General features: G+C 45.2%; 1 protein-coding gene and 1 long non-coding RNA gene across 2 annotated transcripts; one reads left to right on the top strand and one right to left on the bottom strand.

Moving 5' to 3' along the window:
* Positions 1–335: 335 nt before the first annotated feature.
* LOC125988482 (uncharacterized) lies at positions 336–5,106 on the bottom strand. Its single transcript, XR_007488384.1, has 2 exons — positions 5,035–5,106; positions 336–790 (listed from the first exon to the last, which is right to left on the bottom strand). It is a non-coding gene; the product is annotated as an uncharacterized lncRNA (long non-coding RNA).
* LOC125988481 (zinc finger protein GLI2-like) lies at positions 3,966–19,324 on the top strand. The gene is made up of 14 exons (XM_049753765.2): positions 3,966–4,224; positions 7,395–7,492; positions 12,465–12,576; positions 13,376–13,569; positions 13,880–14,068; positions 14,607–14,793; positions 14,873–15,044; positions 15,135–15,230; positions 15,908–16,066; positions 16,141–16,290; positions 16,355–16,519; positions 16,583–16,837; positions 17,861–18,164; positions 18,231–19,324. Exons 2-14 carry the CDS (start codon positions 7,405–7,407, stop codon positions 18,347–18,349), a joined length of 2,190 nt encoding a protein of 729 aa, XP_049609722.1. The 5' UTR covers positions 3,966–4,224; positions 7,395–7,404; the 3' UTR covers positions 18,350–19,324.
* The last annotated feature ends 4,907 nt before the right edge of the window (positions 19,325–24,231 follow it).

Here is a 24,231-nt window from a genome sequence, read left to right as displayed (position 1 = left end):
GTTTGTGCACCACAGCAGCTTTCCGCAGCCTTGGACATGGACTTGAGATCGGGACAAAGATGTTTTGGTCAATTCCATTTGTAATAGGGATTGTCAAACTGCAAAATTAACCTTCACGCCAAATACTTTGGGCAGTCGATAAGCACGTTACGTGGCCTTCCGTGATGGCCGTGATATGCGGGGAGTCGCTATCTTGCAATCCACGTGGCCTATATTAGGACCAGGCCTCTCACCCAGGAGGGGTGCAGTTGGGGTTGTGTTCATGTTCTTTGTTGTGTAACTTTGTTTCTTAGAAATGTTAACTTTTACCATGCTTGTCGGAACAGTTAAATATGTCAGTTTTAAGAAAAACATTTAATCTTACGTGAAGTCTAAAAATACCTGATTTAAGATAAAAAAAAAAAAGATTGTTTACATTATTTTTTTTTAATGCCCTTCACACAGACATTAGAGCCGCTTTCTCATTTTTCCCCAGTTCGTGTTTTTGGGAGTTTTACCTTGCCCTCCTGGGGGTCAAGGTCAGAGGATGTCGTTAATAATTGTCAACCATCTGAAGCCATTTCTGTGACGAGATAAATACATTTCTAAAACATTTCTTAAAAACACCCTTGTAGTTGAAACAAAGGAAAACCAGCCGAGCATTTCCTCCATCCCAGACACATTTTGAAACGCAGACGCTCATGAACGTCAACGTCGGGAATGTTCTCGCCGCCCCTGGAGTCTCAGTCCAGTCCGTTGTGTCTCATTTCCTCCTTCCCACGTGGACAACAAGTTCTCGTCTGCCCAGCAGCTACAGACGCACACACATGACATTGAAAGTGGCGCGGAACAGTCTGGATAAAGCGGGGAGGGGGGGGGGGGGTCAAGGCCTGCTCTGAATTACGCGGCGGCGTTGCACGCACGCATCTGGAGGCTGGAACGCGTTTCCTCCGCGACCCCGTTTAGGTGACTGGGCCCCGTCTCTCCTTTCATAAACGTGTGCTGGCGGGACTTGTATTATCTATTAATCCTCCAAACTACGCCCGGAGCTGCCATTAATCTTTCGTCCACCTCCTAAAATATCATGTGAAGTCAGCGACCCCTTGCCCTCGGCACGCCGCTCGCAATACATCAGCGATCACGTCAGCATCGGAGATCCTCCGCGACACACGGAGGGCCACTCCTGGCCTCCGAGGGCCACTCCCGATTTCGTCGCGCGGAGGGGAAGATGGCGACGGGTTCTCACGTTCCCCCCGCAGAAGAGAAAGAGAGAAGCTGATTGATCTCGGAGCGGCCAATCGGAAGCCACCTGAACAAAAGGTGAACTTGAAACGTAGCGCGGCGGGAGCGCAGCAGGCGCCGAGCAGTCACATCGCCGCGGGCGAGGGGTCTGACAGGTGGCGTGGTTTGGCCCGACCGAAATAGATTTTTTTTTGCCAATTCCAATAATTGGTAAAATTTTCATAACTCTACTTTTATTATTTTTAATGCTTCCAACAATGAAAGTATAAATTACAGGCCCAACCTTTGACTGCTCCTGTTCTTTAGTATTTTACAAAAAAAAATTTCGGTAGGGGGGAATATTTGTTTGAAAATCGGCAAAAATCGTCTGGCTGATAATCGGTTGGATGCAAGTTGTTGGGCTGTCCTTCTTATCCTTACACGCAAAACGATAAACACGTGTTTGTGTGCACATTTTCGACACGACGTCAAAGTGGAAAATGAATTATCACCAAATGTTGAAAGGCCCATATTTAGTTTGGGATCAGTCCAACCGGTGTAGTTGAATCCTTTGAGGGGCGGAGCAAGTGCCGGCTTCTGATGAATGGGTGTCAGCGGCGAGTGTGACAGAGACAGTGGGGGAGTCCGCATCCTGCCGCTCGCTGTTTGATGCTACTGACAGATCTCTGTTGGCTGGCGGCCATGAAGCCAAACATTCACAAACATTGACAGGCGCCCGGCACCCTGCCCCGTATGGGAACCTCACAGGCGATGGCGGCCCTGACTATCATGTCATAATCATCACAGATATTTAAAAAATACATTGTTACGGGCAAATATGTGATATATATGTTTCGACCTAAACGGGTAAATATTTTCGGATCTTGAAATATCAGGCCGCAAGCCACCGTGAGGAGTTTGGTCTTGACAGAAGAAACACGATGACAAGCGCTCCCTAGTGGTTGATGAGAGAACACAACCGAGCGCACGGAGTAAAAAATACGGCGAGAAGGCGCAGTCAAAGCAAACAGACGAGACGAGGAAAAGTACCGGGCCACGGGGTTAAATGTGAATCCGGCATATCTGATTTAATACGCATTGCAGCAGAAGAGGAGCAAGCGAGGGGGGGGGGGGGGGGTGTCTACCAAATAAACTTTGCGGATATTAAAGGTCAAAGGGTCGTCTAACATGTGGGTTTTTTGACGACCAAAACAGACCAGATGAGATGGAGGGACGTTTCAGGTGGAATATTTACCCACAATGCGGAACGAACATGAATGAACCCAGATCATGTGACATTGACGGGAGATAAAGTCGACACACCCTTGTTGGAATGTCAGATTTTTGTCATATATAAAAAAAAAAGACAAATCATTTTAAAACTTTGTCCATCATTAAATGTGGCCCTGTATTTTTCCCCCTGACGTGTTTGACTTTCCAGCAGAACACCGAGTGGTTTTTACAACGATTCATTATTTCTTCTAACTTGACACCAAACACAATCACAGCTGCTCAATTTTACATCCACCTGGAAACGATTGTTTAAAAAATCATTTCGGTTATACAGGTGATAGATCACATTAATGGTGGATAGCCTGGAAAGAATTTCACTTGGGTTCATTTTTCTTCACATCACCGACTTTTAATAGCCCGTATCTAACATGAGCCCATAACTAATATCTAACCAACATTGACTTGGAACATATGTAACCAAGATTTACACATTTACTCTCAACATGAAACTTACCAATAATAACATGTGACATAAGGCGTTCCACTCTACGAGTTCACAAAGTTTGTCTGGTGGCGGCGTCTCTGGAGAAGTCATCAGTCTCGGACGGGGATGATTAAAGTAATATTATTGCCTGAAAGTCCGATTATTTCCACATGGCCCTTTTTAGTAACAGTTATGATTGCGTCTTTTATTTTTATTTCGTTTGACTGCTGGTTTTGTCATTATTGACTTGCCAGCTGCAGATGGCGGCGTGAAATTCAAATGTTTGATTTATTTTCAGTCTGTGACTAAAAACGGCAAAATAAATTAACACTCTGATGTATATTTGTCAAATAGCATGAGGGAGAGAGGGAATACATAATAACGAAGAACTAATGTTGCTGTGCACTACGGACATTTTTCCACTAGAGGGCAGCGTTTCAATAAAGAGGAAGCTGGTAATTCCTGGGTTGCAGTACATCATTTTAGCCACTGAGGGGCAGTGTTTTATTACTTAAGATTAAGGCTAGCCAACTTAAAGTCAATTCGACTTAATAGTTGAACTCTCGCGTCCATATTGAACAAATAAAGAAAAACGATTGACTATTTTTGTTTTTCTTCGACTGCTGATTCACAAATGAACCAATTTTAAACCTTTCAGGATTTTACATTGAGCGGACTTAGCGGCGTTTATTTAATTGTAAATTTGATTCATTTTAAAATAAATTTAGTCACGTAATAATGTAAACAATCGGAGCAGGTAGCAATATAAAATAAAACATTAAGTTTACCGATCCTCTTCATTAATTCAAATTCATTTAAAACATTTTTGCTCACGCATGAAAAAAACGATTCTAACGTAAAAAAAAAAATACGGGTTAAATTGAAAAATAGGAATAAAATAACTAAAAGAAATGCAAGCTTGGAGTTTTTCCAGGCACATCTATCTTATCTTCACGATGCCTGCACGGTGATTGGTTATTGATGATATCCAAACAGGAGGGACCAGGGGGGTTTGGAGGTTTTGGGGCGGGCGGGGGAGGGGAGGGGGTCTGACGGGGTTTCGTTTAGAAGCAGCGCGCGCTGAGTCGCCAGCTCATGCCATCACTACCAAAAAAGTTTCACCAATCTACTTGCAGAAGTTGCGAGCTGCGCATCTCAAAAGTCAGGTCCACAATAACGCCGAACTTCTGGATCCATTTGGAAGACCCGCATCCGCTCGTCGTGCGCTTTTCACTTGCGCAGAGAGGCAAACTTTGACTTGAAAACGCGGAGATTTAGTTGCCGGGAGAAGAAAACCGGGATTTTTGGTGAGTCCTATGCTTGCATGACCGACTGTCAACGCAAATTCATTACAAATTAAAGACAAACTGGAATTATTATTATTATTATCATTATTATTATAACAGAGCACTTGTTATAATTTAGTATAGCTACATCTGGTTTTTTTTCATGCAAACAAAATGTGTGCTGTTTCATGAGAATCCAAGTTATAAATACAGTTTGCAATTTGAGTTAAAAAGGACATTTCAATCATTTTATAAATCACATGTTACTTGGGTGTGATGTGTAAATTTAGTGTAACAATCAATTCTGTGTAATTGTAAATGAGTGCAACAGTGAGTTAGCGGTTAGTTTCAGTTTTCTTTGGAGGTTCAAAACCGGGCTGTGGCCTTCTTGGGTGCGATTTGCATGCCTCATATTCCCAAAAAACATACATGACTGGTTGAATGATGACTAAATATTCGGTTGGTTTACTGTGACTGACTGGCGACCAGTTCAGGGCACACGTGTGAACCTCATGAAGATAAATGCGAAAAATTCATCAGTACATGTAAAAAGCTGAAAACTGGAAAAACAGCATTGCGATCATTTGGTGAGCTGGCTCCACAAAATTAAATCTCCACAGATTGGAAGCATGTGATCCAAACACATATTTGAAACTCTTCACATGCACTGGATGTGAGGAGCAAAAGATTTGACAGGACTTGTGAAGACCTCTGGAGAGCGTCTCTTTTTCTCCCGCTTCCCTCTAAGCAGAGCTTTGATGCATACTGTATGTCATAATAAGACAAAACGTGTGTGTGTGTGCGTGTGTGTGTGTGCGTGTGTGTGTGTACCTCCACAAAGGAAATGGAGAACTGTGGTCAGTCGTCTTTCTTTATCTTGCATGAGGCAAACTTGTCTGGCTCCTGGTGAACAGCAAGGTTAATATAGTTAGCAAAAACTAACAAAATAAATTAAATTGAACAAAACTGTGTTTAAAAACTAAAACAAAAAATGCATTTTAAAAACGACATGATCGTTTTTAAAAACTTTAATAGTGGAAATGTCTTGTGTTTTGTCGTATTTCTGTACACATAAAGGAAGGTCAAACTGTCATTTGCAAAATCCATCAAAATGGAAAACCAACTCTAATGAAAAATCCCAAACTGTTTTAAACCTGCTTTTAACGACGTGCCCATCAGAGAAATTGTCTCTGAATAAAAATATATTATTTTATCGTCGATACGTAGTTTGTTTTAATAATAAACGGCACAGTGCTCATACTGAGAAGAAAAATAAATCATATACTATCAAAGCAACATTCCCATAGCGATGCTAATGTTGTAAAATGACTAATCAATAATGGCAAATTAGCTGACAATAACAACAAACAATTTCAAGCCTGTAGAATCACTGGCGGAGTTAGATTGGGGGGGGGGACTGTCCCCTCCTGAAATATGGCGAACCCCTCAGGTGCCAGGCCAGATAATTGACCTTCGGATATTTTTCTGATTTTTACAAGATTTTTTTTTCAACATTTCCACACGTTCCCTATAGGGAACATCTGATCAGCAATATCTGAAGAATTTGGGGGGGAGGTTGTTTTGCCCTTCACGCCCCCCCCAAGGAAAAAAAAAATAATAATAGCTCCGCCAGTGGCAAGTGCAGATAAGTACTGTTTTGTTTCGAGTTATCACGTAGCTAGCAAGAAAGCTAAACATATCAAAATAATTTAAAAAAGACATACTTAGTTCTTCAAGCATTATCATAATGATTAAAATATAGTAACATACTGGGCCAAGTGTTCATGAAAAATAAGCAAATTATTTTATTACTAAATTTGTCAACGCAGGTGATGCACAAGGTGAACATTAACAGCTCTTAAAAATATAAGAAAATAAACATTTTATAAAAATGTATGGCACATTAATACAAAAATATTTAAAAATTAAATAAATATTTTATTTACCATTAATTGCTCATGTATCAAACGTTAAATACAAATGAACTGTAAACGATTACTATGATCTCTTTGCCGCTATTCGATTTGAAGCTGAGAATGACAAATTGATTTTTTTTTTTTTTTACACACATTAAATTTGAAAATTGCTCAAGAAGCACAAGTAGCTCTGAAGTGCTTGTCAGATGATGTTTGATTGGTCCTATAAATTTCAACGTCATCTGCTTGCCTTTATTTGCACACCAGCCGCATACGCGATAAACAACTCGCTTCCTTCCAAGCCGCAATCTATTTTCGACTCGGGCTTCTTTTACGGGACCGCTATTATTCAAAGGAGAATAGGTGGCGGGTCCGACCATAAATTCCAGCAAGTGGCCCATGCGAAGGGGATGCTGGCGAGGAATTGACAGAGATTTTACTCTCGCGCGCCGTGACCTTTTGGGCTGAGACGCGTGCTCGTTTGTTAGGGTGACAAGAGCGCCGTTCATAATTCAACGTTGAAATTCATTATTATTTCCCCAGCCCGATCGCATCTGATTTGTAATCTGGATCTGCGACGGTGCGCTGGCAAGACTGGGCTGGGCTTTGTTGCATATTTAGATGTGTGTGTGTGTGTGCCACTCACAGATGGGTCGCTTTGCCGGCCTCCGTGCCACGCCGAGAACTTCGGTTGAAGCTAAAATGGCAAAACAAACAGAGTAAGAACACCCGCAGTGGTGCAAGGAGGAAGCAGCTTGTTAGTCATTCAGATCTACAAGTAGAACCGTTCCTGTAATTAATTTTGCATGTTGAAAAGTTCGGTGGGTTTTTACAAGCTTGATTTATAATCAGTGAGATGATTTGTAAAAAAAAAATTCTATGAGGCCTGGATGCACTTTTTGTTATATAAACTGAAAGGTCAAATTGTGGCTTGGGTGGATTCCTGACTCTCTGATTCAAAATGGAGATGAAATCCTGGAACTTTTCTGACACACCTCATCCAAAATGGAGATGAAATCCTGGAACTTTTCTGACACATCTCATCCAAAATGGAGATGAAATCCTGGAACTTTTCTGACACACCTCATCCAGCCCAGGGAGAAAAAAATAAATCCATGCCTGATTTTCAAGAACTTTTCTTCTAGTTAATTGTTTAATCCTGCAGCCGTCTCTATTGTATATTATTTTGAAAGCAACATTTAAGCACATCTATTAACATGCTAACTTGCTAACTTGCACTTGCTAACTGCTAAACTCTCCTTCTGCCTCTTTCAGATGCTCGACCATGGAAGCAACTCGGGCTGAGGAGAAGAAAGACAAAATGGATGGTAGTGGTTTTGGAGACCTCCTGAAGAAGCCACTAGAGTCCAGAGGTAACATTCAACTTTAAGGGGGAGACCGTGAATGTTGTCTGTGAGCGGCTAGGGTGGGCCGGGTGATGAAATAATCAAATACGCGGATGAAAGAAAAAGCGCTTGTGGCCTCGCAGTCAGGAGTCATCAAAAAAGCGCAACGTGAAAGTGCATGATGAATGCTTAAGCGCTGATCAATAGGCGACGTGGCCAGAGAAGACAGGTGAGTGGACAACTCAAGGACTGATGAGCGCCACGGTCATGATTCAAAGATTTACACGCACGTGGGATGAAAGACAAGCAAAGTCCAACTCAAAATTAACGTGTGTGCTCAACTAGATCGTGAATATGTGACAATAAAACTCCAGAAAGCAAAAAAAAGTTTAAATACCGTATTTTCCGCACTATAAGGCGCACCTGATTATAAGGCACACCTTCAATGAATGGCCCATTTTAAAACTTTGTCCATATATAAGGCACACTGGATTATAAGGCGCACCTCCAATGAATGGCCCATTTTAAAACGTTGTCCATATATAAGGCGTACCGGATTATAAGGCGCACCTTCGATGATTTTAAAACTTTGTCCATATAGAAGATATATACATTTGGCCCGTGGGCCGGACTTTGGACACGCCTGCTGTAGTGGCTCAATATTGGTCCATATATAAGGCGCACCTGATTATAAGGCGCACTGTCAGCTTTTGAGAAAATTTGAGGTTTTTAGGTGCGCCTTATAGTGCGGAAAATACGGTAAATAAAAAAATATACATATTATCTAAAAATGTTAAGATTAAATATGTTTTTTTTATAGAGGTTGAGTGCAAATATGGAAAAAAAATATCCAAAAGTCAATTATCTTGCCGGGCACCTGGGGGGGTCCAAATATTTTCAGGGGGGGCACTGCCCCCGCACCCCACTCTCTAGCTCCACCAGTGGCTGTCTTTGAGGAAGAGTGCCAAGCACTTTTCATCATGATTGAATAAGATTGAAGCACGCGATTTAATGAGGCAAGAAAAAAAAAAAAATCCCGAGGGAGCAACGGCGAACATGACTGCGACAACATCGCAACGCTATTAACACCACCACGTTAAGGCATCGACCGCCACGCCACGCCACGCCACTTTTGAAGTGTAAATGGGCGGTTGTGATGAAGAAGTGGCGCTTTTACAAGCCAAGACGGACACAACCTTGTTAAATATTTCAACGAGGCCAACGCCGAGGGCAGCAGCCGGGTTGCTTGTGGTATTCTGAAGGTCATGTGACACCCACGCAGAGACCCGTGTGGTTCCTGGAATGATGAGAACTTGTGTCAGATGTGTTTTCTGACATGGACAACTTTCTCAAATTGGCAGCTCCATCCAAAAATTGATGATATTTTTGTCAGTCCAATACTTTGACCCCAGTTTGAGAAACTCTTCTGAACTTCCTCCTTTTGCGCTTTAATTTGAAACGGACGACATCACAACACCTCGGCCAATCAGGTAGCTTCTGACAGAATCATTACTTACGGAATTTCTGGGCATTATTTTTGCTCTCGCCAGGCGGCGCCTGATAAGTGACAGGGCGAGGTCCTTGAGGCCCAAACTAATATACGGCAGCCGTTTTTATGGAGGAGGGACCCTACCTAAGTCTTGCCCACCTCGAAGCCTCCGTGTCGGCTGTTTTATATTCGCGGGCCGGGTTATTTATTTGGAACAATTTCCTCTCTATCACGGAACGCGGCTAATGCCCAGTTTTAATACCTTATTTACACATGGAAACGTGTGCAGAGGGGAGGAAAATGAATGGAGCCCCGCTCGCCGCTCCGATCTGTTATATCACAGTTTAACAATCTGGATTGCTAATAGAACCATTTATCATGGAGCACTCGTTTATTCCACGGGAGCGGCCCAGGTCTCGGTCCCAGAGGCCTATGGAAATGGGGTGCATGTAATGAAGCTCAAGCGAGAGTCACTTTGTTTAAAATAAAAAAAAAAAGTGGGGATGCGGCGCTCCGAGTCAATTAGAATGGACCCGGGTGCTCACGAACGACCCCCCCCTCAAGGAACAATGAGGTGGCAATTGCGGAAAAGTGGATACCCGGAGACCCGCCTGCAATTATAAAAAAAAAAAATCCCCAAATTTGAATTGCACTGGAAAAAAAAGAGATTTTCAAGTTTTAATTCAGGAGCTAAACTTTGTGAAACCTTTTAGTCGATCGCACCGATCAGACCGAGATTTCTTGAAATCGATTAGCGGCTGTCTCGCGTGAACTTGCAAGGTGAGTGGAGGCAGGGCCAGCTTTAAGAGAGCCGTGTTCGTGATAAGGAGGATAAGATTTGGCGAGTTATTGATGATAGCGAGCAGCAACTGGAGGCCGCCGCTCTGCCGGAAGTGCTCGGGGTGAGGAAGGGGCGATCGGACCTCTGGCAGAGAAAAATGCGGATGGTCAAAAGAGAGGAGCGCTTATCTTCCGGCGAGGACGGCGGAAGACGGAGAATAATAGCCGCCCCGCTCAGGGGTCACCGGGATGTCTCATTCTTAAACACAGACTTAAAAAGTAGCTAACATTATTGAGCAGGAAATAAACAATACAGTAGAGTAATCACACACTACAGCACAAAGCCATTTTTTGTGTTTATATGTTTAAAAGTTTCAATGATTAGTGTATGATGCTAAATTAGAAATCATATATTATATTGATTTATTAGTTCTTATTTATTTATTTTTTATATATACTTTATTATTTATATTATTCATTTTATTTATTATTTCTATTATATTTATATTATAAAATGTATGTATATATATATATATATATATATATTACATTACTATATTTAATTTATTACATTAAAATATCACATTAAAGTAAAAACATTATATTACATTATATTATATTATTCTTACGCTTTGTGCCACACGGTTCTTTATTTTTTATATACATTTATTTTATTATTTATATTATTATTCATTTTATTTATTATTTATATTATATTTATACTATAAAATGTGTATATATATTAAATTACTATATTTAATTTATTTATTACATTAATATATCACATTAAAGTAAAAACTTTATTATATTATATTATATTATATTATATTATATTATATTATATTATTCTTACGCTTTGTGCCCCCCGGTTCAGGCATTACGTCAACAAATAAATTCTTCTGATTTTATTTTGTAGTTGAGAGTAGATTTTGAGTATCTGAGTAAAAGTACATATTTTGTTCAGGATATGTAGTGGAGTGAAAGTTTAAATTAACAGAAATATCAATGACAAAGTAAAACGTAGAAATGTCAATTTTTTTGTTGGCCCTAGTTATTATGACAGCAGTAAGCCAAATTTTCTCAGTGTGGTTTGCACACACTGGAACACACTGGAAGGTTTCCTCAACTCAGCCAAGACCGCTATAAACAGCGTAGGCAAAAGAAAAAAAAAATCAGGACGACGTCAAAGTTAATTTTATAGACAGAGGCCGATTGTAAAAGTTGTTGCGTGTGCTCACACCTGCACAGGAAAGCCATTAGCGCCTTCAGACTAATTGTTGTGCTCTTGTGCTTTGTCTTGTGGCTGTTGGTGGCATTAGCTGGAGCTAATTAGCCACCAAACCAGGCCAAGCGTGGAGTGAAATAAATAAGGTTGTTATTTTTTTGGCACTCTGGTTTCAGTCACGAAGCCAATGAAAGCAACTTTGCGCAAGTTATAGCGAGTTGTGTAAAAAAAAAAAATCAAGTCCAGTTCCTGAAATGAATGCATTTGATTGACAGGAGGGAATTAGACAATTCATTCCAGGTCAAAGGTTATCTATCACCATGTTCATCGCCTTTGGATGTTATTCTTAGCTCCGCTTGCCTTGCAGTGCGCAAAAAAGAACTGGGTCTTTGTTTAATTCCAAGATGGCACATTGGAGTCATTTTCCATAATCCCAGGCGCCCCCCTGGCGAGGGTGCCAGTGGGCTAATATGGATGTTAGCTAGGGAGCACCGTGACAGGCCCACAAGCGCTATTTAATTGATGCTATTTTAATTATCGCTCTCGTTCCCCGCCACGCAGGCGTCTCTTTATCACGTCGCGTACGGGATGATGAGGTAATTACTTAATCTAGACAAACCTGTGTGTTAAGCAGCGCTATTAAGGCCGCCGGTCATCAATCAGCCTCGCTGGAGGTGATTACGCCACGCCGCAATCACTCTTTCAACATATGCATTCTTCTAAGTAGCTAAATTATACAAACAACGCAGCGGCGGAGGAAGCCCATTGGCCGTTACGATCAGCGGAAATCACCTTTTATGACCCGGCAGGACTGAATTCGGAACGGGACATAACTTTTTATACAAAACCAAGAAGTGGAACGTGAGTTAGGGCATGACAATGAAAAACAAACACTAGCTTGCGATGATTAATAGGTGGAGCCTAAGCGGGCCGTGAGGGGGGGGGGGGGTCCGCTGGGGGTGCATCAGGTAAGCCCGCCTCTGCAGCTCGCATTGTGTCCCTCCTGCGGCGGCACGACAATGGAAATGTCTGGGTGATGGAAGGAGGAGACCCCGCCAACTGCCGCCGTGCCGCTCGGATGGGTGGTCCTCGGAGAAAAAGCCAAGCTCGAGGTTACAAGTGTTTACCTTACCCTTCGACCACTCGACAGTATTTCGCAAAAGGACGGAAAGACTTTCTCGAGTTTAGCTGGGCCAGGCTTTAAAAAGTGCAGCGTGATCACTGACGACACCAACTCAGTCGGAGTTGAGAGAATATTTGTGTGGCCGTTTGGGGAAGCGCTCAGTCTGTCAGCTTGGCGCAGAGTGAGAAGAATGGACCGCAAATGCTGACGAGGAACCGTAACTCCCTCGATGCTTTGACGAGAGTAGATAATGATCCATGACTGTGACCTCCACGCCGCAAAGTCCCAGGTCACCTTGCTAGAATTGTGTGAGGCTGAAAATTCTTAGCCTCACTTTGATCATTTATGACTTTCCGATCTTTCCTTCTGTGCTTCTTCACAGCCTCCCCACACATCTTCTCATCCTTCCACAAGCCCATGGCCATGGACACGCGGCATCATGACGGGTGCCACTCGTACCACTACGAACCGCACGCCGTCCACACCGTCCACAGGTGAGTGTAGAATTAATTCTTAGACTTAGAAGCACTGAAGGAAACGTCTGGATGGAGTGCTCCTCCATTGCAACGCGCCTGGCAACAGCCATTTATCACACGGGCTCGGTTTTGTGTCGGGCGGGGCAGATGTTTGGTGTAGGGGTGTAGGTTTTTACGCCTGTCCTCAGACGCGGCCACGTTGATTAATGTGATTTGATCTTGACAGTGGACCCCTCATTCATCAAGACCTTGATCTAGCTGTCCCTCCCCATCGCCAGTGCCAAATTCACCTAATTACAACAGCGTTGAGCAGTAAATGAATTGTTGTGTCATTTATGGCCCGGCGTGGCACTTTGTTACCATGCCCGTGGCACCGTCAGGGGTCTCCTGCTCTGTGATTGCCCAACATGACACCTCGGTTGAGTCGAGTCAGGAGCAAACGGAATCAAGTGACTCCATCTTTTGTCCCTTTTGGCTAGCTAGCATATAACAAGACGATCCGCAAACAGCTAAAGACAAGGAGGTTAAGTGGTTCATAACTCAAGGTCCAAAAGTGAGGGTGATCCCCCTGGAGCTGTACTAAGCCCACTTGTGATGCGTTTCCTCAAGTGTCCCTGCCTAGGATGCTGATGAACTGTTTCCAACCCAGGTCCGTAGAACTATCAGGCAACCCTGTCATCTCTCAAATCAGTTAGCTAAAGACAAGGTTCATAGCTGAAGATCCAAGGTGCTCCCCCTGGAGCTGTACTAAGCCCACTTGTGATGAGTTTCCTCAAGAGTCTCTGCTTAGGATACTGATGAACTGTTTCCATCCCAGGCCCGTAGGAATTCCAGGTAGCCCTGTCATCTCTGATATCTCTCTGATCCGTCTATCTCCTGCGTCCATGGCGACCGGCGACTCCCCCTTCAGCCCCCCGCACGTTTATATCAACCCTCACATGGAGCACTACCTGCACGGAGGCCCTACGTTGTCCATGATCTCGGCAGCCAGAGGCCTGAGCCCCACTCACAGTAAGTTTTGAAGTGGCAACCTTGGCGGGAGTTTGTTTTTGCGCCGTGTGTTCGTTCGGTGGATGGTATGAAAGTCCGCCAGCTGAAACGGCGAGCGCGTATAACCTGCTGCAATTCGATCAAAGAAGGTGATTTGCAAGCGGCCTGGAATTAGAACACAAGATTGCGAGGCGGCAGTGGACATAAATCTTATTCTGCATTCTGTCATTGTTAACGATGGAAAGATTCAAAGTGCAATAAAGCCGCTAAAGATACCAAGCCGGCCGTCTGAGAGGGTCCAATACTGAATTTGTCTCCGCCTCCTCCTCAGTGGCTCACGACCATTTCAAAGATGGCAGCCTGTTTGGGCTCCCACCACCTTCTCCGACCGGAGTGAGTCTGACCAGGGAGTATTACCAGTTGATGGCGAGCCACCACGGCTCCTACGGCGAGCTACTCATGCAGGGGGCGGGGCTAGCTGCAGGAGCCCACCTGTCAGACTACATGACCCCCATTGATGGTAAGTTATAGACTTCATCATCATCACAAAAAAAACTTAAGATTTGATGAAGCATCAATCTGAGAGAAGCGATATTTTGAAAATCAGGAGATAGTTAGGCGTGCTAGCTAGCTAGCGGCTCGTTTCAAGGTCAAACCGTAAGTTTGTTACTTACCCTCACCAGGGCGACAACATGCAAGGACTAAACAGGAAACTGTAGATGAAGTGTTTTCCATACTTTGTAAAAATCAATCAACGCTCTCCTTCCCTCCGAATTGGAATCAATTCTCCGTAAATTGGCCTCATTAAACACGACGCTGCGAGCCTGTCCACGGCTCTATCTTATCGGAGGTAATTACGTGGAATTTTCAATTAGCTACGTCTGAATCCTAATGAGGATAATGTTGGACTTTAGTTGCAGCCGTAATGCAAAGTTAGATGTTGTAGCTTCTCATGTCATGCCAGACTGCCTGAGAACATCACACCTATTTGGTTCCTAATGAAAAGTCTTGAGAAGAAGACATCCAGGTGACTTCGAGGCTTCTCCTGTCGTCCGCAGTGTCGCGACTGACTCCGAGGTTAAGCAGGAAGAGAACGCTGTCCATCTCCCCTCTGTCCGACGCCAGCGTGAACCTTCAGACTATGATCCGCACCTCGCCCAGCTCGCTGGTGGCTTACATCAACAACTCCAGGTCCGGCTCGGTTGCCAGCAGCTCTTATGGACACCTTTCCGTCGGAGGACTGAGGTAAGCGGGGTCAGCTGGAAGCTTGTCTTGAGAAGTTTGAAAGAATGAAGATGTGACTCGGGTATGTTTGCATCCCCAGCCCGTCCTTGGCCTTCCCTCATCCCATCAGCCCCGTGGCCTACCAGCATCTTCTGGCTCTGGGCCATACTCCACCACTCATCCAGCCGGCGGCCGCCTACCCCGGCTGCCAGCCCGGCCTCGGATTCTCATCGCCGTCCGTTCCGGTCCACGCCAACGACCTGGCGTCCCAAGTAGGATAAATCCCTTGAGATACTTTTTTGAATAATTCAGTTTGATTCATTGGAATGGATTCAGTTTCTTCTGTCAAATGTTCTCTTCAGAACCCCTGCGGAGAATCAGTCACTAGCTGCACAGTCGACCCCGTCATCACCAAGAGGTCAAAGGTGAAACCCGAATCCAAAGCACCGAGTTCACTGGTGAGTGCATAGTTCCTCCTATGACCTCCTTGAGAAACATGGTTCAGATTTAGGAAAGTCCACAGCATAAGAGCTTTGCGTCGCCCCGCACCCTCATTACACCCCTCCAACCGCCCCCCCGCTCTCCCGGGATCGTGTAAACTGTGCCAGTGTACTTCATTTTCATGAAATATTGGCCAGCGGCTTCGCCGTCATGTGAGGATTTTTTTTTTTTTTCCCGTGACAAATTTCTGCCCGCTTGTGAACGGCGAGGCAAGTTTGCGCGTGATGCATGAGCGCGGCGCCACGCGCAGGCGTCTTGGGGCCGGCACAATTGATGAAGATCGGGCGCCCGGGGGCCAGACACAAACACGCTGCAGTCAGCATGTTCACACGCACGACTGCACATGCGGCCCCGCTCATCATTTTGATGAAGACTCACACTGACCAAAATGTTCACTTTTGACAAAACTTGACCATATCTGCAGCGAGAAGGATTTTTTTTTTCCGATCGCGGCTAATCGAACGTATTGTCCAGTCAAGTAATCAGATTATTCTCCTAAAATATCCAACTTGATGATATCAATATTTCAAGGGGTTGAACTTATCTCCAGCCACAATAGTTCTCACGAAAAGGCACTGAAGAACTAACAAATTGTGGAACATGACCATGTTCGCTTCTTGTTCTCGGCCCATAGCCGAACAAAACCAGCGTACCGACGCAGAACCATGAGAGCATCTCAGAACTTAAAGTGGACCATGACGAGTGCAAAGCAAAGCCGGAATCCCCGTGCGAGTCCAACTGCCACTGGGAGGGCTGCAGCACAGAGTACCAAACCCAAGAGCAGCTGGTCCACGTAAGTCTCGGCATCCAGAACTCTCATGGTGGTCCGGTGGGGGTCACTTTGACCCGATGGACTCGTCCCCGCAGCACATAAATAACGACCACATCCACGGGGAGAAGAAAGAGTTTGTGTGCCGTTGGGACGAATGTTCTCGGGACCAGAAGCCCTTCAAGGCTCAGTACATGTTGGTGGTTCACATGCGCCGGCATACGGGAGAGAAACCGCACAAGTGCACGGTGGGTAACAGACGCGCCGAAAAATGACCGGACTTGACCTTTGCGTCTCATCCGTCCGCCGTAGTTTGAGGGCTGCTCCAAGGCCTACTCTCGTCTGGAAAATCTCAAGACCCATCTTCGCTCTCACACCGGGGAGAAACCTTACATGTGCGAGCACGAGGGGTGCAACAAGGCTTTTTCCAACGCTTCGGACCGAGCCAAACACCAGAACCGCACGCACTCCAACGAGGTAAAACCCATTTGGCCGTTGTCCTTGTCGTTTTTGAACAAATCCGATGTTCATTTCCCACAGAAACCGTACGTTTGCAAAATGGCGGGTTGCATCAAGCGCTACACGGACCCCAGTTCGTTGAGGAAACACGTGAAAACGGTCCACGGCCCAGAAGCCCACGTCACCAAGAGGCAGCGGGGCGACCTGCTGACCAGGCTGGCGCCCAAGGACAACAGCGAGAACCAGACAATCCACGAGAAACGCACAGACAGCAGCGCCCCCGCAGGTGCGGAGGACTTCATGCATGTCAAATCCATCAAGACGGAAAATTCCGTGGTAAGACACTCATCCTTTGGACCATTACCGTCCTAAAAAAAAGTAGTTGAACTGAAATCTGTCATCTCTCTTTCCTTACAACCAGACCTTGTTAAGGTGAGCTCACTCGCTTTTGGGTTTGTTCCCATTTCAAGTCATCATATGTCATTTTATACGTACCATGGTGTACCGCTATCATAATTTACCATCAAGTGAAATCCCAATATAATTTTTCCTGGCTTTAAAATCGACATGGAAGGCAGAAGAGCTTCTTTGTGGCTCGGCCCTAATTAATATTGAAGGAACATGTAATCATTAGCCGTATTAGAATACCACACATCCGTGGCATCCGGCGTGAAACCTACAGTGGAGAGGAGAGCCGTCACACAGTCTGAACATGATAAAAGCCACAGCAGGAATTAATATTCACACAGTGGGAATTGCTTTTGCTGCTCTCTGCAAACAGAGTCAACCATCAAGCTGTGATCAAGACGGCTTTTTAGCACTGAATATATTAGCGCCCGAGAGGCAACAGAGTTCGTTCGCACGGAAGCCGCTATTGACTTCTCGGCGATTCTTTTAATTGGGGAGAACAAACAGTGGTAAGGTGAAGTATCAGAATCCATAGATGACAAACAAATCGCATCTAGGTTCCCGTAATGCGTCGAAGGGAAGATCGGGCAGAAGAAAACACGGTCGCTCGCCCCCCTTGTGATGATTGGCCCGTTGCTCTGGCTCGGGCTCAAGCCTCCTTTCATCCTGCCCATTTCCTATTCACAGACAGACTAAGATGGGCTGTAATCTGTGAAGCGCCCCCACCTCTTCAGCCCCCTTTCCTAAGAAAACACTCATTATTTACAATTAAGATGGCCGAGGATAAAAGACCGACTGCTCTCCGTATCATGTTGGAGCAGAGCTCGGTTGATTGGCCTTGGCTGTCATCGTCCGGCACGACAATGACTCATCATCACCACCACCACGGATCATCTGTGTTTCCAAGCGGGCCGAATATCGATGAGCTCATCTGTGTTTGCTCATTTGTAGATGCAGCAGTCCAGCCCTGGTGGTCAGTCACTGCGTAGCAGCGAACCATCACCGCATGGTGGGGCCACCGACAATGACGGTGGAGTAGGGATGGAAGGCTTGAGCGCTGGAAGCCTGCGGGACTTTAACTCGCTGTGGAGTCTTTGGGTGATTCTAATGGCGAAGAAGCAGGATCAGCGAATGTCAGCATCCAGGAGCAGCTCAGCTGTCATCCATATCTGGAGGATATCAAGAAGAAGAGGAGGGACTTCTGCCAATGGACCGCCAAGCCAACTTTTGCCGTTGCCACCGGTACCAGCAGGCGGTGAGTGGAAACAAATCGATGAAAGCGCTCATCCAACATCTCACTTTGTTGCCTGATGTTCCTCAGTGTTCCTCTGGCAGAGTGAAGGCATTGGTCCTGGGTCTGCTGAGAAGTCTGAACTCACTCAACACCCTCAGCCTCCGCTCCTCAGGCAACTCCTCTTCGCTGCTCCAGTCAGATCTTGAAACATGACCGACAATATCTTCCCGTGCTCGGGCCAATCCGTTGGAGCCTGACCTCGGGCCTCAAAGCTCCAGTCACTGAAGGTTTACAACCGACACCTCTGCAAAATTCCTCTCCAACCTTGTTGGGATTCTTTTTTATAGACCATCAAGGCTGCAAGGAACCAGATGGTAACCTCTAGCACCTCAGACGACGAGGGCAATACACCGACAGTACCCGCTAATGCATCCACCACCTCAAGCATGTTCAACTTGAAGGACGGAACTGAACTATCTCCGAAACCATATCAGCCATACCCCCAAAAGAACCCAAAGCATTCGGCAGACTCCTTGCCAACGAAATTACAACACCCCCAGATAGAATACTTTGTCCGACAGGGACCAAATCGTTTTTCCTGGAATAAGTATGGCCAAGGAAGGGAAGCATGGCTCCTTTTGGAGTCCTTTCGAGAAAACATTCCTGAAACTGACACGTGGCACCAAAGTGTCCATTAAGAAGAAGCCGCCGTTACTGTTGCTGCAATCTGCTGTCCACAATATATTCTTTTTGACAAGCCATATTCGTAAGTAGCATGTAAACGACTTTTTCAGCAGTCATGCAAGTGCCTGGCTTAGACACAGGTGAAAATCATTTTGACTTCCAAACACACAAAACGCACCAGAGCGACCATTTTTCCAACCATGTCTATTATCCTGTGACAACATCGAAGACCTGGTTATATGCAAGTAGCATTTTTTTTAAAAGTCTTCTGTAGTCAACCGTTATGGGGATTGTTTTGAAAGAGCTTGTAAGACATGATCAGTGATCTCTGGCCTCACAAATGTTCTTCTGGATGACTGGAATAAAATTCCAAAGACACACAGACTTACATGTTTTAGCTAGCTAGCAAAAACGGGGAAGGTGTTGGGTCAACGCGCAAGCTAACGGCTAACAGTTGCTTTCCCTGGTGCTTTGTTGAATCAATCTACTGTCTCCAGTTTTCAACAAAAGTTAGTCTTGTTTCAAATAAAAAGTTTCTTCACTGTGGCTAACGGACTTCTGCCAAGATTTTACGATACTAATTAGAGATGTAAATACAATGGGGGACGGTTTTTACAGAAATGATATAGTATCTATAAAAGCGATAGCGCAGTTGCTTTAATCCCACCAGATAGTCTCTCTTGGTTTTAGTGCAAGAATTTTTAATTGACTAGTGGTTTCTAATCTATCTTGGAAATTATCACCAGCTCTTTTTTTTAATTGGTAGAAGTCCGAAAGAAAAAAAAAAGTTCTGAAATCACTCATTATAAATTCAAATGACAGTTGAAGAACATCGTTTATTTCGTCCATTGTAATTTTTACGCATATTCACCAATGAATCCGCTTTGAACCAATTACAGCCGAGGCTAATTAAGTCGGTAGAATGTCCCGGAAAAAGAGGAGAAGGTTCTGCTGAGTGTCCGGAAATCGCAGCTTTCTTGTTGACCTTTTCCAAGTCAGCTTTGAATCGCTTTCCTTTGACCTCATCCTACCTCCCCGACATCGTGTCAATTGCGGTGAAAAAGGAGGGGGGGGGGGGGAGGGGGGGTGTTAGTCGAGCTGTACTTAAATATGAGCTGTGACAGCGCGGCCCAGAGGACGGCGCGCTCAAACGCGCACAACAAAGCGGCGCTCGCACTTGCGGGGAGGCGGCGCTCGGCGCTCGCAACGGGAACAAATGATGGGAGTCTGTCAGGGAACTCAGCCACGGACACGTTTGATCTCAGCTTCCTTCTTCTCTTAGAGATGGGAAGTGGGAGGGAAAATAGCCGCGGGCTCAAGTCCAAGCAGAGGTGGCGACGCGCTAAGATCTCGCTAACAACGCTCTCGTTTATTAATGACAAGAACTTACTTGTTAAGAACAACTCATCGCCGCTCGCTATAAAAGCTTCATCAACACTTTTTTTCCGGTTCTCGGAACGTTCAGGAAATGATTGTTATTGTAATAGTCAACCTGCTCCTCAAGGTCCGTGCCGCGATTCATCTGACCCTAATAATTCATTAGCTGACAAAAGTGCGTTTTCACTTCACGGGTTAAAAGAATTTCAATCAGAATCGCGGAGACACACGGTGGGCAGAGATCCAGCCTGCTTCAATCCTCCACCGTCTCTCGGGCCTCTTCATTAACTCCGCACACAAACAAGATATTTCTTGTAGCTCCAGATAACTCCATTTTATTTATGGAGCACTTTTACAAAGAAACACAGTTGAAAAGAAAGTTCCAGTAAATACAGAAGCTGACATCTTAAGTCGAATCTTCTTTTGATGGATCCACCAATTTGATCTTTCAACCTTCTTCCTTTAGATCTTTAGCCTGGTAGCTCCATCCTCATCCCGGTATATCGTAGATACTTCTTCTGGATGTTTCCAAACCATCTAAATCCGATCCCTCTAAATTATTCCATCTAACCTTGGTTAGACATTCACAACCAGCTCAGTTAAAATAAATGTTGACGTCTATAGTCGTCATTGGGAGGGAACGAGTTAAGGAGATTCTCTAACCAACTCCGGATAACACCATCACGTGTCAGCCGGCTCGCAATCATAACCACATTACAAACGTGTTGGGCTAACGAGGCTGGATGGATGGCGCTGGTGTCAGCGCCGATGATGGATAGTTTTCGGCACACGCCGACGCCTCATTCATTTCGATTAGGGGAATATGGAAACGACCTCACGGGTTCAGTTACTGATCCATTTCGCTTGCCCGGTTGATGAGTGCATCAGAAAGCAGTTCTGGATCGAAGTTTCGGCAGCTAGATGCTAAGATGCGGGCTCGGTGTCTGATCAAATCAACGCGATTGGCTAAACGACGTCTGTCAGAGATGATCTAAATCACCTTGCACTCTTTGCATGGTGGCCCCTGAGGGACACATGAATTATTGAGGACGCTCTCATTGCAAGAAGGTCCGCCTCCCCATGTCAGCGCCTACTCAATATTAACGAAGGACCTCGGAATAATGTTCATCCTTGGAATCCGGGGTCGTCGCAGATGAGTTCGAAGGGATAAAAATCACCCGTATGGTTCTTTAAGGACCTGCCGCCTCCGGTTTTTGTAGCATGTTTAACTTTTAGCGTTAGTACACGCCGTTTAGCAAACAGCGGTGGAAGAAAGCAGCGCTACGTGGCGAGTCCTGGCAACCCCGGTGTCATGCGCTAAGACCGCATGCATATTTATGATGTGTGGCTTAGCAAAATAACAGCTGCTTTACAAAAAGCGCACCATATGTTTGGCTAACTTTGTCATATTAGCGGCTCATCACGGCGGAAAACAACCCGACGGCGAGGTTTTAGCTCGGAAAGACACAAATGCAGAGAAGCTAACTTTAGCGCACTTTTTGACAGTGCTAACAAGCTGAAGGGAAGACACTTGAAGAAAAATAACCAGGTCAAGCATGCTAGCATGCTAGCATGGGGGTTAGCCGCTAGAAATTGTGTCTGCATCCAAAACGTCACTATGGGCGGTCACCAAAATTGTGACCGGGTCAGATTCGGATCCACGTGCGGACATCTTGTCTGCATTTCAGGCGGCAGCTGAGGGAGGTCAGCGCCGCCGCCACCTTGCCGCTTAGCACCTTCAGGTCTCTCCTCTCGAGGCTAAGAGGATGGAGGTCCTCATTAAAACCTCCCACGGCTGTGAACTCTCATCCTTATCAGCCAGTCCACCTTCTGGAGGTTTCCAACCTGGAAAGGTGTGCTGGGAATGACAGGTGCTGTATTTTGATGAGAGCCACCACCAGATAATTGTAGAAGTTTGACGACTGGTAAAATATGCACCCGAGTTTTTTTTTTTACCCCCCAATCTTTTTCAGCTCAAGACTCCAAACTTAATAAAAATACTTAATGTATTGCCACAATGTGAATACATATATTATTGATAAAGAACATAATGGGCACAAATTGATTTGTACAAGTCGTCGTACTTGACGATCAATAGAATAGCTTACAGCATTTTACTTAATTGGCAACCCAATCAAAATGGACCCGGACCAAATCTGGGTCCAAGACCAGTTCACCAAATTCCCTCCGAGTCATAAAATTGTGTTTTACTCAAACACTATTTGAGAATCTTGTTTGTGACAAGAACATGGAGATCACAGGAGCATCAAACATTCAGCACCTGATGCAAGACTGATGTTTCTCAAAAGTTGGATTCTTCTTCTTCTTCTTCTTCTTCCTCCTCGGCAGGCATAGACATTCTGTTCTCTGCGTGGAGCATAGTTTTCCCCTGCAATTAGTAGCGGGCGGGGAGTGGGGGTACTTCAGAACCCTTCCAGGCTTCTTGTGCTTGGACTTAACAGTCAAGTCAATGCCGCCATCTCCTTCTGATGTAAGACTTCAATTGACGTTTCTCTTGGCTGGTCCAACAAAGTGAGCAGAACCAGGCGAGGCGTCCCGGCTGCCACATTACAGAATATTTATGCTCGGCACAGCTCGGCCTGTCAGCGGCTAATCATGACAAGGATGATGGATGGTGTTTATTTTCTGATGATGGAACGCAACCCTCGCCTGATGAAAATTGGAAGAAAAAGGACACATCACGCCCACTCGGTTATTAAATTATCAAACCATCATTTGCATTGATGGCAGCTGAGAGATGCCTTCTGGGGGGGCGGGGAGCGGGGTGACCGAGGCCAGTCCACCTTGGACATCTCCCGGTGTCCTTGCCCCCCCGTTCGTCCATCAATTGATAGAAATTCTCATCGAGGTGTGAATGGTAGAATTTACAGAATAGCCGAGTATCGTTAGTAAATTCCCAAGCGAGGAGGTGACACCGTGGAAGAGCCTGGAAGTCTATCGGCTAATGAGCTAGCGCCTCTCGTCGCGAGGACCGGTGGGACATATTCTAGCTCATCGGAGGATTCAGGCAGATATATTTTTAGTGGCTCAAACATGAGTTACAAGACAATGCAAAATCTATTTGAGGCGTGGTTTCCAACATTCAGCAAACGCAGCATTTGAGAACGGAGACAACGGCTTGACTTTTCGTTTTTTTATTTAAGCGCTATATTTTTAATCACTCAAATTTGGTTGCTAGCGAAGCTCTTTTAAATTCAAGTCACATTTATTTACATTTTTACACACGTGGTTTTAAGACTGAGAACTTCTAGAATGGGGAAAAATTTTTTTTGTGCCATTAGCTTCAAAGTTAAGTTAGACAACGTGGATCGGACGATGTGAAGATTTTGAGTTGTTTGAACAGAACTTAGCTGAACAGCACCACGGGGATGAATAATGAAGACCGACGTCCTCCCGGGTGGACACGAGGTGTCAAGCGGACAGGTGTCAGTGGAGCTCGTGGTTGACAGTCAATGAAGTTGTCTCCATATTAAGCAGACAGTTGAGACCTCTTAAACGGGCACGGTGCGAGAACCTGCCGGGTCTGCATCTCATCAGCCGGGCCTGTGGCGAGCGGCGGGGATTAGGGGGGGGATGAAGTGTTTGGGCCTCTCCACGTCTTCACATGCGCAAACTGGAAGTGACCCCGCGCCTCTGCCAGCCTCGCCAACCCTTCTCCCATCATGCACCGGGGCCGCACGCAGCTCCCATGAGCCTCGCCTCGCTCCCTGCCATCTGCCGTGATTTATAGAAAAGGGCCGATGATTTATGGGCCAGTCATCACACAATGAAGTTGTTCTCTTTCATTTGCGTGACCTGCCGACCTAGCCGCCACTCGCTGCCAGGTTGGGGAACGGCACGCTAATCATGCACTATGAGGGCTTTTAAACAAGCTGGGGAAGGGAGGGGGGCTTGCAAATAGACCCCCTTAATGAAATTAATTCTCAACAGCATGCACGTGCTGATGAAAGACAGTAAGTAACACACAAACAAGACACTAAGAAAAGGTCCCATCAGGCCTCAAGGA

This window comes from Syngnathus scovelli, chromosome 2 (genome assembly GCF_024217435.2).
Source record: "Syngnathus scovelli strain Florida chromosome 2, RoL_Ssco_1.2, whole genome shotgun sequence".
Taxonomy (NCBI): domain Eukaryota; kingdom Metazoa; phylum Chordata; class Actinopteri; order Syngnathiformes; family Syngnathidae; genus Syngnathus; species Syngnathus scovelli.
This window is presented reverse-complemented; position numbering and strand designations above follow the sequence as displayed.

Excerpts from the sequence above, each read along its gene's own strand:
- LOC125988481 (XM_049753765.2), top strand. The coding sequence starts at position 7,405 with ATGGAAGCAACTCGGGCTGAGGAGAAGAAAGACAAAATGGATGGTAGT. Across the intron at positions 7,493-12,464 it reads GAAGCCACTAGAGTCCAGAG|CCTCCCCACACATCTTCTCA; the intron begins GTAACATTCAAC and ends GCTTCTTCACAG. Across the intron at positions 16,291-16,354 it reads AGAAACCGCACAAGTGCACG|TTTGAGGGCTGCTCCAAGGC; the intron begins GTGGGTAACAGA and ends CGTCCGCCGTAG.